This window comes from Neophocaena asiaeorientalis, unplaced genomic scaffold, assembly GCF_003031525.2.
Source record: "Neophocaena asiaeorientalis asiaeorientalis breed wild unplaced genomic scaffold, Neophocaena_asiaeorientalis_V1.1 scaffold147, whole genome shotgun sequence".
Lineage (NCBI taxonomy): Eukaryota > Metazoa > Chordata > Mammalia > Artiodactyla > Phocoenidae > Neophocaena > Neophocaena asiaeorientalis.
Genome location: NW_020173758.1, coordinates 1612048 through 1623981, shown reverse-complemented (window position 1 = coordinate 1623981; position 11934 = coordinate 1612048). Strand labels below are relative to the sequence as shown.

The 11934-nt window shown below is 40.9% G+C and overlaps 1 protein-coding gene across 4 annotated transcripts; it reads right to left on the bottom strand.

The window, feature by feature from the left end:
- Window positions 1-839: 839 nt before the first annotated feature.
- RWDD3 (RWD domain containing 3) lies at window positions 840-11928 on the bottom strand. Of its 4 annotated transcripts, none has more exons than XM_024751267.1 (4): window positions 11833-11928; window positions 3855-4342; window positions 1609-1724; window positions 840-1510 (listed from the first exon to the last, which is right to left on the bottom strand). In XM_024751267.1, exons 1-4 carry the CDS (start codon window positions 11915-11917, stop codon window positions 1396-1398), a joined length of 804 nt encoding a protein of 267 aa, XP_024607035.1. In that variant the 5' UTR covers window positions 11918-11928; the 3' UTR covers window positions 840-1395. The 4 variants fall into 4 exon arrangements, with proteins under 4 accessions (XP_024607035.1, XP_024607036.1, XP_024607037.1 ...); XM_024751268.1 differs by having other exon boundaries at window positions 1025-1510; window positions 3855-4336; window positions 11833-11926; XM_024751269.1 differs by lacking the exon at window positions 11833-11928 and adding an exon at window positions 11125-11442 and having other exon boundaries at window positions 1025-1510.
- Between the last annotated feature and the right edge of the window lie 6 nt (window positions 11929-11934).

Here is an 11934-nt window from a genome sequence, read left to right as displayed (position 1 = left end):
AGCCAACAGACCACAGATAGTACCTATCAGCAACCTTAGCTCTGGTCCAGGCAGTACCACTTGAGCAGATCTAGGATCAATTACAACAGTCTCCAATAGTGCAGCGGCGGGTACAGGCTCCTAGCAGTTTCTGAACTCTGAGAATATCACCCTCCCATAGAACAACCTAACTACATTTACCAGTTCTCCAGGAAAAAATCATCAACACCCTAGAATGACATAAAACGAACAAAAAAATCCCCTCTAATTAATGGAATGATCAAGAGGTAGGTCTAATTTAATTACAAGGGTGTCTGAAAATGAGACAATCAGATGGTACTGCCACAGTCACAGAGCTGCACTTTCAAGAAGCGCTACTGGGCGTGCCACAGCATCTCCTTATTTCTCTCTCCCATCAGTTATAATTTATAATGACATCACTGTACCTCAGATTACAGTGAGGGACATTTGCCTGGCCTTTCTTCTATTACTTGGCCCCTTATTTTAGGAGCACAGGTGGCTTCAGGAACACAAATATCCTTTCTCAAACATAAATGCCTGTCTATACTTTTGGTACAAATTTTAACACAAGCTTTTATTTTATGGCTTCTCTCCTTATGTCATAATTAATATATTGAGATTATCAGACTTTAACAAATTTCATCAGAAATAAAAAATAGTATCTCCATATGATTTCCTCCCTCTGGTAAGCCAAGTTCATTTTGTGTAAAACACTTCTTCCCTTGTAAGTTTTAATTTAAATTGAAGAATTTTATTTTAATTTGACTCTCCAGTCCTATCACTAGTAAGTATCATGCAATTCTGGGACCCCAAAGAAAGCAATTGTAAATCAAGTTCTGTAGAACTTCTTTAGTTTGTATTTAAACTAACCATTTATCCAATTCCACAATGAAATCAGTGTTATAATTTTCTTAACATTCAACTTAAAACATCAGACAGAATAATCTGAATGGGGGAAAAAATCATTATCAAATGCTAAAAATGTAAACATGAAGGAAGTAAACATGAAAACAAATCTCTTTTTTAAAATTCATTTAATTACAAGAAAATTAGCCAGAAAATTGCACAGTTCCAAACAAATCCTCTGTAGAAACACAAGGGCTCATTCACCATCATCTTTTTGTATTTATCTCTCAAATAACATTCCATCTATTGAACCCAGCCTATACTGGCAAAATTAGAATACATAGATATTTTTACTGGTTAATATTCCATAAACAGAATTGGTTTTTGTCCTGAAGTTATGATGGTGTCTGTCATTTTGCTTCAGAGAAAACTCTAAAATTGTTCCCTTATGAGTATTTCAATCAGCCACTCTCAAAATCCAACGAAAAAACAAAAACAAAACAAAACAAAAAACGCTGTTGTTTCACTAAAAGATACCTGTCTTCCACTTCATTTTACCAGCCTAAGTACAAATTCGGAGAAAAGCTTCTTAAGTCCTGCAGTTTCAAATTCCTTTTGTAACTCATCCAACGATGAATACTCTTTGACTTCAAATGCCAGAAACCTGCATTATACAAGAGAAACTCATGAATATGCCTAAATTTGTCAGAGTATAATTATCGATTCAGTTGCTTTTCCATCTGCAATAGTACTAAATTATACCTTTTGTGTTCTGTCTGTACTTTTGTTTCAAACAGTACACTAATCATTTTCTCTTTGCATTTCTTTCCACTTGAGTCCACATCTACTTTGCAGGTTTTCTGAAGAATCAGGTACTCCTAAATGATAAATCAGTACGTTAAATACATATCTTATTCTGAATCTCAAAGTCCTAGTTTGAAAGGAGCCATAAACCTACAGGCTTATTTCCACGCTTACAGAGTACTCACTTTCTGAATCAAGCAGTAAGAGAGTTACACAGTGTTTTCACATACTTTGAAGCATAACATTCTGGTGAATGCTGGAGTAAAGAAGGGTCTAATCGAACTACGTAGGCTTAAATCTAAACTAGATCTGATTCTGGGGTTAGTTATCTAGATCTTCTGTGCCTCAGTAACCTATTCCATAAAATGGTACTCATAACATCTACCTTATGGGGAAGTTGTGATAATTAAATGAGTTCATACATATAAAGCACTTAGACGAGTGCTTGGCACAATAGTGCTTAATATAGTACCAGCTACTGTCATTATTATCACTTCCTCAAGGTCGGAATGAAGTTAACAGGCACACAGTACCGAACATTCCAAATTGATGGCATCTATAAATATGTACCTGTAGTTCTCAATCCTGATATACAGTCTTATAAAAATTTAAGGGATATTTACATTAAATGACATTTTAGGGACAGCTAATAAAAAAGAAAGAACTCCTTAAAAAGTACTCTACATTACCAGAGGTCAAGCCATAGGATTAAATAAATAAATTAACTGATGGATCCAATCTGAGAAACAACATCTGCAAAACAGCTACACTTAGCCTAATATGCCCGAGCTGGCGTAAAGAAAAATCTGAGCCTTTTGGGGATATATGAGCAAAGAAATTAATTTGTATTCATTTTGTCAGCCAGTATTTTATCCAAAAGGATCAAACTTTATAGATATACTGTAAATCACCTTAAAATTTGTGGTTCCGGGGCTTCCCTGGTGGCGCAGTGGTTAAGAATCTGCCTGCCAATGCAGGGGACACAGGTTCGAGCCCTGGTCCGGGAAGATCCCGCATGCCAAGAAGCAACTAAGCCCATGTGCCACAACTACTGAGCCCGCGCGCCTAGAGCCCGCGGTCCGCAACAAGAGAAGCCATAGCAATGAGAAGCCCACACACCATAACAAAGAGCAGCCCCCGCTCACCGCAACTAGAGAAAGCCCACACACAGCAACAAAGACCCAATGCAGCCAAAAATAAATTAATTAAATAAATTTTTAAAAATATATGTGGTTCCTTGGTCAGACCCCAACCCAGTATCTTTATTAAATCTGAAAATCTGTTGTACCTATACGCTATAACCCAGCACTACTCTGGTCAACTGAAGTTATTAACCAACAAGTTCTGGGATAAGAGCCCATCACAAAAAGCTAGGTAGTTATCCTACAAATCTTTAAGATGATAGGTTATGCAAGATAAATCTGTTTCAAATAAATTCCATTGTAATTATTCTTGACCCAACACACTTGAAAGCATAAAACCTATTAAGTGATTTGCAGCTCTTTTAAGATTTAAAATATAATAAGCAGCTTTCTTTGTCTGGTCCCACATAAAGCAGGTTAGATGAGTTTAGAATGAGAACTTGAAAACTCTGAAGAAGACGATGATTTTGAAAGCAGCTGCTGAGACAAGTCAGGTGGAAAGCAAAAGTTAGGGAGGAGGTGACAAGCTGACAGCCCTAATGATTCTACTTCCACTCACACTAAATCCTGGTTAGGAGGGAACAGCTCCTCTTTTCAGGTATAACAGATATCAAGTTCAAGCGTCAGAACATATCTTTAACTTCCAAAATGTTAAAATTTTTGCAGGCTACCCAAAAGTATACACCTTGCTGGGTGCCTAACTAAGGAAAGAACTACAAATACGCACAAACTTTTAGTGCAAATTTATAAAATTTAGGCTCAAAGCTGATTACAGAAACAAACACTCATGTAACACAGATTTTTTTAATAACCTATCACTTTCATTAAGTGGCATGATTTTTAAAACATAATCTTCTACTTATTCTTCAAGCTTTTCAAGTCTGTAGTTGTAATTAGAAGTTAAAGACAGTCTTTAAAAAGAAAGATCCATTAACATGGTAAGAGTGAAAGCAGAAACATCTTAATGATTAATCTGTCCCATTGTTATCAAACACACTTATAGACACACCATTTTAGCAGAAAATAGCCAAATTCATATTCAACATTAAAACTTTTTGGCACCTTGATGTTGTTTCTGTCTCCCTGCAGTAAAATCAGTATTACTTTACCCATGAACATCAGTCTTCCTGTCAGCCTTAAATCGGAAGCCCACTTCTCCACACTTTTGACATATTTGGTCTTTGCTCTCATATGATCTAAATGCAAAAGAGTCATCCACAATCCATCATCCACAGTCGTGCTTGCTGCAGAAGTGCACTTTTCACTGCCACCTCCAGCTTCTGGCCGCTTGAGGATGTGCCTGAGATTCTGCTGAATCCAGAGAACTAGCTCATGAACCATAGGTTCCGACAAAAGGGTCTCTGCTTGCTCCAGTAACTTCTCCTTCACAATCTCACACTCAGCCCTGGTCAGGTGTTCGGAGTTAACCACAATACCAGGCAGACACGACGGGTAATTAACCGGTAAATGGAACACCAATCGTAAGGGTATATCCGCATCCATAAATCCTTCGGCTCTTGTGAGAATTCTGAACACAGTCCCATCTGTCTCTGGAAAGCATCCAAAAATAATGATTAGCTGTACCTAATTCAATTTGAATGGAACACTAACAAGTTAAAATTTTTGTTTCAAGTGTCAATTTATTTTTCATGTGAAAACTAAGTTATTTTATGAAGAGATACATCACACTAAGAAAGCCATGATTTACAGATTACTTTCAGCCATACATATATATTCATAGAATCATGCTCACCAGCACCCAGGATTTCACTGGCATTTATAATTGCCATTATCCCATTTTTATTAAGGTTACCAGAAAGGTTTCTCATCATATGATTTTTTTCCTCCCCAGACTTAGTTGATAATTCAGAAATTCCTAATAAACTCATATGAACATTCAAAGAGACAGTATTGTGTATTTATAAAATCAGTGATTCGTTTAAAAGTTATACACTAAATCTGGTGAAAGTCATGTTGCAGTGAGTCTGAATCAAACTAAATACTGGATCCCGTGTGGTTGCAGGGGTACAGAGAAAACCATGACTGTGCATACACAGTAACTGCCTGGACCCGCTCTTTTTCACTTCAAATATATTCGTATCAGTGTAACATGAAGGCAGCAGGAGGAACTAAAATTGGGCAGACATCAGTTCAGCTGTTTCTGGCTCCATAAGGAGGAGGGGGAAAGGGGAAAGCGCACACAGGATACGAGATGAAACATTCTGCTCTCTTTCAGATTTGCTCCACTTCACCCCTCTGATGTGTTCCACACCACTTCACCCCACTTTTCAAAAGTTGATAAAACGTCAGGCTGATTCATTCTGCAGGGGGCAGAAGCACACAGATCAGAAGAGCAGAGTAGAACCGAACTGGGTGCTGACGAGGCTCTTTGAAGCTAACTTGCCTCCGTCTACCCTACTTCTTTCTCCACAGCCCTTGTTTCATTCTCCTTCACAAGACAGGCAGTCAGATTGTTCTAATTTTCATACCTGGATCGCTGCTCAACACCCTCAACAATGGAAACCTGAGTGCATTCCCATTTTAAAGAACCTAACAGAACATTAAAATGGCTCTCTAGCCATCCAATTCCATTTATACAGAAGCTGTTGTTACAGACATGGATTCATATAGGACCAAACACATCCATTACACCAGGTTTTTCTTTAATAGAAGCTTCAGTATCAGCTGCAAAGCACTGCCGTTTTAGGACACCACCCCGAAACCCAGGCAGTAACCATTATAAAGATCATATTAGGGCTTCCCTGGTGGCGCAGGGGTTAAGAATCCGCCTGCCAATGCAGGGGACACGGGTTCGAGCCCTGGTCCGGGAAGGTCCCACATGCCGTGGAGCAACCAAGCCCGTGCGCCACAACTACTGAGCCTGCGCTCTAGAGCTCGCAAGCCACAACTACTGAGCCCGTGTGCCACAACTACTGAAGCCCGCGTGCCTAGAGCCTGTGCTCTGCAACGAGAAGCCACCGCAATGAGAAACCCGTGCAGCGCAACAAAGAGTAGCCCCCGCTCGCCGCAACTAGAGACAGCCCGCGCGCAGCAACGAAGATCCAACGCAGCCAAAAATAAATAAATAAAATAAATAAGTTTATTTAAAAAAAAGATCATATTAAAGTGATATAACTTAAATTTGTATTACATAAGTAAAATATATGCTGCATAAAGGAAGATTTTCCAAACAACTTAGTATATTCCTCTAAAATCCATCGCCAGTTTCTCAAAACCCTTCTTTCTTCTATCCTGTTACTTATCCTTTGTAAAAAATATTTTACTATTAAAGTAGGCTAGATGTCAGTTAGATCACTGCATTTCACTAGATAAAATGGGCATTATAAATAGACCTACAGACATGTGACCACTAGGCTAAATAAACCCTCCAGAAATCATCTAGAGGGTCCACTTTCCCTCTCAAGGGGGAGGTATAACTTTTAAAGCTCTTCATTCATCATTCAACAAACATTCACTGAGTACCTACTAGGCCCAAGGCACTGTTCTAGTCTGAGAGAAAACAACGGGTAAGACACAGATCCTGTCCTCTTAAGTCAATCCAGTTTCATAACATGAAAAAGTGGAGAGAGCCAAAGTGATCTTCCTCAACTTCTCTTCTACACCTAAAAATGTCTTTACTTGTAAACATACATACATATAATTTCTATAAACCTGTATTTTATATATTTTTTTATTTCCACGGAGATAACTCTCCATGGGAATAGCATTTTTTAATGTCTTCTGAACAAAGGGTGCCTCCCTGCTGACAACTTGACTACAGCCCCGTGAAAATGATTTCAGACTTCTGACCTCCAGAACTGTAAGAGAATAAATATGTGTTGTTCTAAGACACCACATTCGTGGTTACTTGTCACGGCAGCCACAAGAAACTAACACAGTATCTGTGCTCACAAAGCAAGGTTTTCCCCGCAAGCAAGGCTCCCTTTCTGGTAAAAACCCTGAAACCTCGAGTGTTCTCCAATCTCTGCCATCTAAACAGCCATCTATTCCTCCCCAGGGCAGTGACCTAACTGACAGAAACAGGCAGTCCAGGGAGAAGGTCTTGAAAGCCTACTGAGCTGGCTCTTCACATCCTTACCAACTTTCATTCTTCTCTCTTAGTGATTTTCTGGCCCTAGTCAGCAAAGAGAAAAGTAATAGGAGAAAATCCTGACTTCCGCCTTAGAAAACCGTGAAATTATTAGTTATAAGCTTAGAAGGAAAATTCCTTTAATTTTATCAAGAATTGGAAAGGATTAACAACCTTCCTACTTGGTCTTCTCTTTGACTCCCTCCGTAGCTACACACACACACACACACACACACACACACACACACACACACACACACACACACACACACAGACACACACACACACACAGGAGCTGCAAGCTGAAATTACACAAAATGACGCTATCTCTGTAAGAAAATGAAAATCCCAACAACATACCCCATTCTGCTGATACTTAATGCAGGAATAAAATTACGTATTCTTTTAAAAACTCATTTTCTCCCTAAAACTCTAGAAGTATGTATATTACCCTTCCATTTCTCATCTGCCTTGGTTTGTACATGCAATTAAACTGGCTCTTTTTTGCCTCAGAATTTTTCATGTAATCACACGTACTGTCAGTCTGATTTTGGGGGTTTTTTTTCCATTAAAAAAAGAAAACAAGGTTGTCCCTATCTACTTTAAGTTTATTAACAGCTTAGAAACAGAGTGATTAACAGAAAAATAATGGTGTTCCACATCTAATGCTTATCTCTGGCCTTCCCTGGCACCAAAAAACTCTAGTCATTAAGTTTAACTCACAAACTCATCATTCTCAATAAATATCGATGCCCTAGAAAATTTATGCCTGCCCTACAAATCTAAAATTTTCATGAGTTCCAAGACTATTTTCATCTATTCTAAAGATCCTACCAAAAGATGTAAGTTTTGCCTCTGGTTGAAGCTTGCATACATATTCCCTAGTTAGGGTTTTTTTGGGTTTTTTTAATAAGTCATTGTACCTTAAAATAAGTATATCAATTTCATAACTAAAATAGGTTAGTTTCAAACCTTATTCTTCCTTACAAGTACAGGAAGGAAATTATGCTCCTAACCACACTCCAAACAACAGAAATTCAAACGAGAGAAACTGAACTGAACCCCAAATTCCATACTGTCATTTTTAAGACGTCACTCTACTTCATAATCACACACAATAAAAATTCAATAAATGCTGTCCAATAACAGAAGATAGTGGAAAATGTAAACAAAATTTAAGAGGATGAGTTCTTCAAGATTCATTTAGAGGCCATTAAGAAATCATTTATATACCATATACAACTGAATTTCCCTATACTTGCTTTTTTTTTCCGTTTTTGCAGTTTTATATGTCCTCAGGGTTAAGACTTTGTTCAGAAAACCACTAAAAAGCCCCCAACACCCTCTCTTACCTCACTGCACAGGATTTTTTTCCTCTCGCTCCCAGGTGGCTCCCCACAAGTATACATCCACCAGTGCTTCTTTTTATGTTACAGCTGGAATTTTATACATGTTAAACGTGGTTACAGAAAAAAAAAATAAACTAAAAATAAGTGAAGCTAAAAGTGGCAATCCCATCCTTTAGACGTGAAGTTCAAGGCTGATTTGTTTTTAGAGACGACCTCAGTACTGACAATCAGCAGGACACAGGGCTGAGCAGATTTAGAGGGGTCAGTGGGTGACAGTCATGATTCATTTTGCAAGACGGCCCAATCCAATCTGAACATTAGTGTTAGCAGGATACAAAAAGCTACTCTGAAGCTACTGTGCGAACATATCACACCTCCCATTTTATAACTTCTTTATCTGTAAGATGATTTCCAGAAACACAACTCCACATATAATGAGCACTAATTATGGCAATATAATCTCTGTGACCTTCAATTACCTCATCAGGAAAATGAAGCTTTATAACAATACCAAATCCCATCTACCTCATAGGTGCCTACACAGGCATGCACACACACTCCCCTTCAGAACTATTCTGAACGTAAGTGGGGTCATCCCCGTTTCTCTGCTCTGGGTGCTCTTCTTGCTCTCTTTTTCCTGGACAGGTGTCATCCTTGCTCTCCAAGAACTGTTTTCCTGATGCAATGGCCGCATCTCTGTTAAGGAGCATGACGCAATGCAAGAGTCCATATACTCTGGAGCCTGGTGGTTACTCAACCAGCCTGAGCATCTGTTACCTTCTTTATAAAATAAAGAATACCCCTCATCGGGCTTCCCTGGTGACGCAGTGGTTGAGAGTCTGCCTGCCGATGCAGGGGACACGGGTCTGTGCCCCGGTCCGGGAAGATCCCACATGCCGCGTAGTGGCTGGGCCCGTGAGCCATGGCCGCTGAGCCTGCGTGTCCAGAGCCTGTGCTCCACAACGGGAGAGGCCACAGCAGTGAGAGGCCTGCGTACCGCAAAAAAAAAAAAAAAAAAGAATACCCCTCATCAAGTAAGATGCATTTAAAGTATCAGGTCTGTGGTAGGTGACCTTATTAAACCTGGCACCCTGTCTGACTGCACTGCCCTGGAAGAAGCAGAATACCCCTGGTTTGATCTGCCCACAGCCCTCCCTAGTGGACAGGAATAGGAGCTTATATAACTTGCACCCATCAGAGACAGTTACACCTGATGCCTCTTATGAGCTTTCTACAACCATCACAAAGAGGCCACAGTGTATGCAAGTCCCCTGAAATTCTCAGCACAAATTAGTCCAGCTAAAAGAATCCAACTATTCAAACTCTTCAATCTTATGACCTTCATAGATGACCCTAGGGTTGGCAGCCTGAGCCTGCCTGGGCTATCTCGTACCAGAAGTGCAATCCTACCCAATGTTAACCTGATTCCAGTTGCAACAAGGAGCAGCTTATTTGAGGGGAAGGCCAGGAAGGGACTGATGGTGCTCAGAATGTTCTTATATCCTCCAACCCAAGCTGACAGTGACCATGACAGTGGTAGCCAGCAGCCCACTGTATATTTACTGAGGTCTATTAAAGAAGTCCTTACCTTACCCTTGATTCCCAGTTGTGAACATCAAACGTCCCAATTTCAATCACTGAATTGTTCTATTCTCCAATGAACCCTTCAGCAACAAAATGTCCTAAGTTGTTACACTGAATTCTTTTATAATTCAATTACTTATTGATGTCAGAACATTGAATTAAATTAATTAGAGGCATGGCTTGAAAGTCATGCTCAATTTAACAGCAGATAAAGGGTCCACAGTGCTCTTCATATTAAGAAATTGCTCTTTCTTTCTTTCTATGCTTACTTTTTTGGGTTTTCTCTGACCTGTCAGCAATGTCGTATGCTCAACCATACTCATGACCCAGACCACCACCACTCCATCCTCTTTCAGGTGTAATGGGAAATCATAGGTTCATTTTCCCAGGATATTCCTAGTTGAGCCATAATAAAGGAATTTAAGAAAACTGATGATCTCTTCAAACAGCCTGCCTCAAGCAGAAGTAATTATCAATAAAGAGCCATAGAGACAGCAAAGTAAGATGACGAAGAATAACAAATGCTATCCAATCAGAAGAGAGGTGACGAGAAAACACTAAAAGTGAGTAAATCCTTTCATATGGATTTTAAACAATTGTTTCAGAAAGCTACAAGACAGGCTAGGCACTGAAAAGAAAGCGGCTTCATTACATGAAGTGGTTCACAGCGCCCAGAACATAACAGTGCTCAATGAACGTATAGACACGGGTGATCAAGAAAGAATAAATGAAAAGGAGCCAACTCCTGCTCTGTAGGTGAACCACGTAGATACCAGGAATGGATCCTAACCCTTGATGGCTTTCTCACAACATTCAGAACATTTTAGACTACCTTCTTAAAGGTCAACCAATTTATGGTCAGAAGGACAATTTTAATAGTAGCTGAAACATAACAGAAGTTTAAATCTTATGCCAAAAAATTCACAGCATGTATTTGAAAGCTAAGTGAAAACTGAAAATTATGTGCATCACTGCACTTTTTCATAAACTGAAGTTTTGGTTTTTACTTAATAGAAGCCATAGACAGGCAGAGAATAAGTTTGCACTATCATGAAAATATAGCCAAAAGAACCGTTCTAGACTGTAAGCTCCTAGAGGCCCTGAGCAGTCAGCGTCTTTGAAATCCTGTCAGCGCTTCCGGGGACTCAATAAATGAGTTGAATGATTAATGCGCCCCCAAGAGCCTGTAATTGGCAACCACCTTTCAGCCGACTAGAAAAAGCAGAAGAAAAGCAATCAAACTAAGAGTCCTGACTGAGCACTGGTCGAATTCAAAAATTCATTTAACAAACATTTACTGCATACCTACCACGTGCCTGGCACTGTCGTAGGTTCCTGGAGTTTTGTGATTACAAAACGTACAGGGTTCCTGCCCTCCTGCAACTTGAGACAACCAAATACCCATATAGTTAAATTGTGCTGGGTGCCCTGAAGGACATAATGCATGGTGCTTACAAAGCACGTAGTTCAATTTGGGGAAGCTGGATTTAAACTAGGGGTGTCAGGAGAAACCTCTTTTCAAGGTCAGATCTGACGGGTAAGTACAGGACGGCCAGGGAAAGCGTGGTGGGGGACGCCTTCCAGGAGGGCGCGGCTGGCTCGTAGCGTTCAGCGAGTTGAGGAGTGAGACAGGCGAGTTAGAGGGTGCAACGGCAGAGTGGGGACGGGGGGTAGCGGCGGATGGAGGGGGAAGGGCGAGTGCGGGTGCGACGGGAGAGTGGAGGGTGGGACGGACGAGTGGGTGGAGCGGCGCGGGAAGCAGGAACAGGTCCACGGGCCGCACGAGCCTGAGCATTATGCTCTCTGTTCACTGCAGAGGAGCGAGCAGGGGCGCGATACTATTCACGTTTTGGGGGTCGCCGCACTCTCCCGCCTGCTTCCACACACGCCCAGTCCCGGGGCGTGTCGTTCCGTCATTCAACTACCCCGGCCCCCAAGTGTGGGCCCGGGGCGGGGAGCCCAGCCTTGGTGGTGGGGAGCAGAGGGCGCCCAGTCCGTCTGGCGCGGGGGTAGTCACCTGAGCAACTCAGCACTTCCCATTCGCCGGGCCCGCAGAAAATCGCACCCAGGGCCGAGAGCTCCTCCAGCACCAGCTCCGCCATGGCCGCGCCGCTCGGCT

What these genes read in the sequence shown, in the direction of transcription:
- RWDD3 (XM_024751267.1), bottom strand. Translation starts at nt 11,917, where the DNA reads ATGGCGGAGCTGGTGCTGGAGGAGCTCTCGGCCCTGGGTGCGATTTTC. An exon ending in GGAAGTGCTGAGTTGCTCAG is followed by an intron (nt 4,343 to 11,832) that starts GTGACTACCCCC and finishes GATGCTTTCCAG; the next exon opens with AGACAGATGGGACTGTGTTC. An exon ending in GTACAGACAGAACACAAAAG is followed by an intron (nt 1,511 to 1,608) that starts GTATAATTTAGT and finishes TGTATAATGCAG; the next exon opens with GTTTCTGGCATTTGAAGTCA.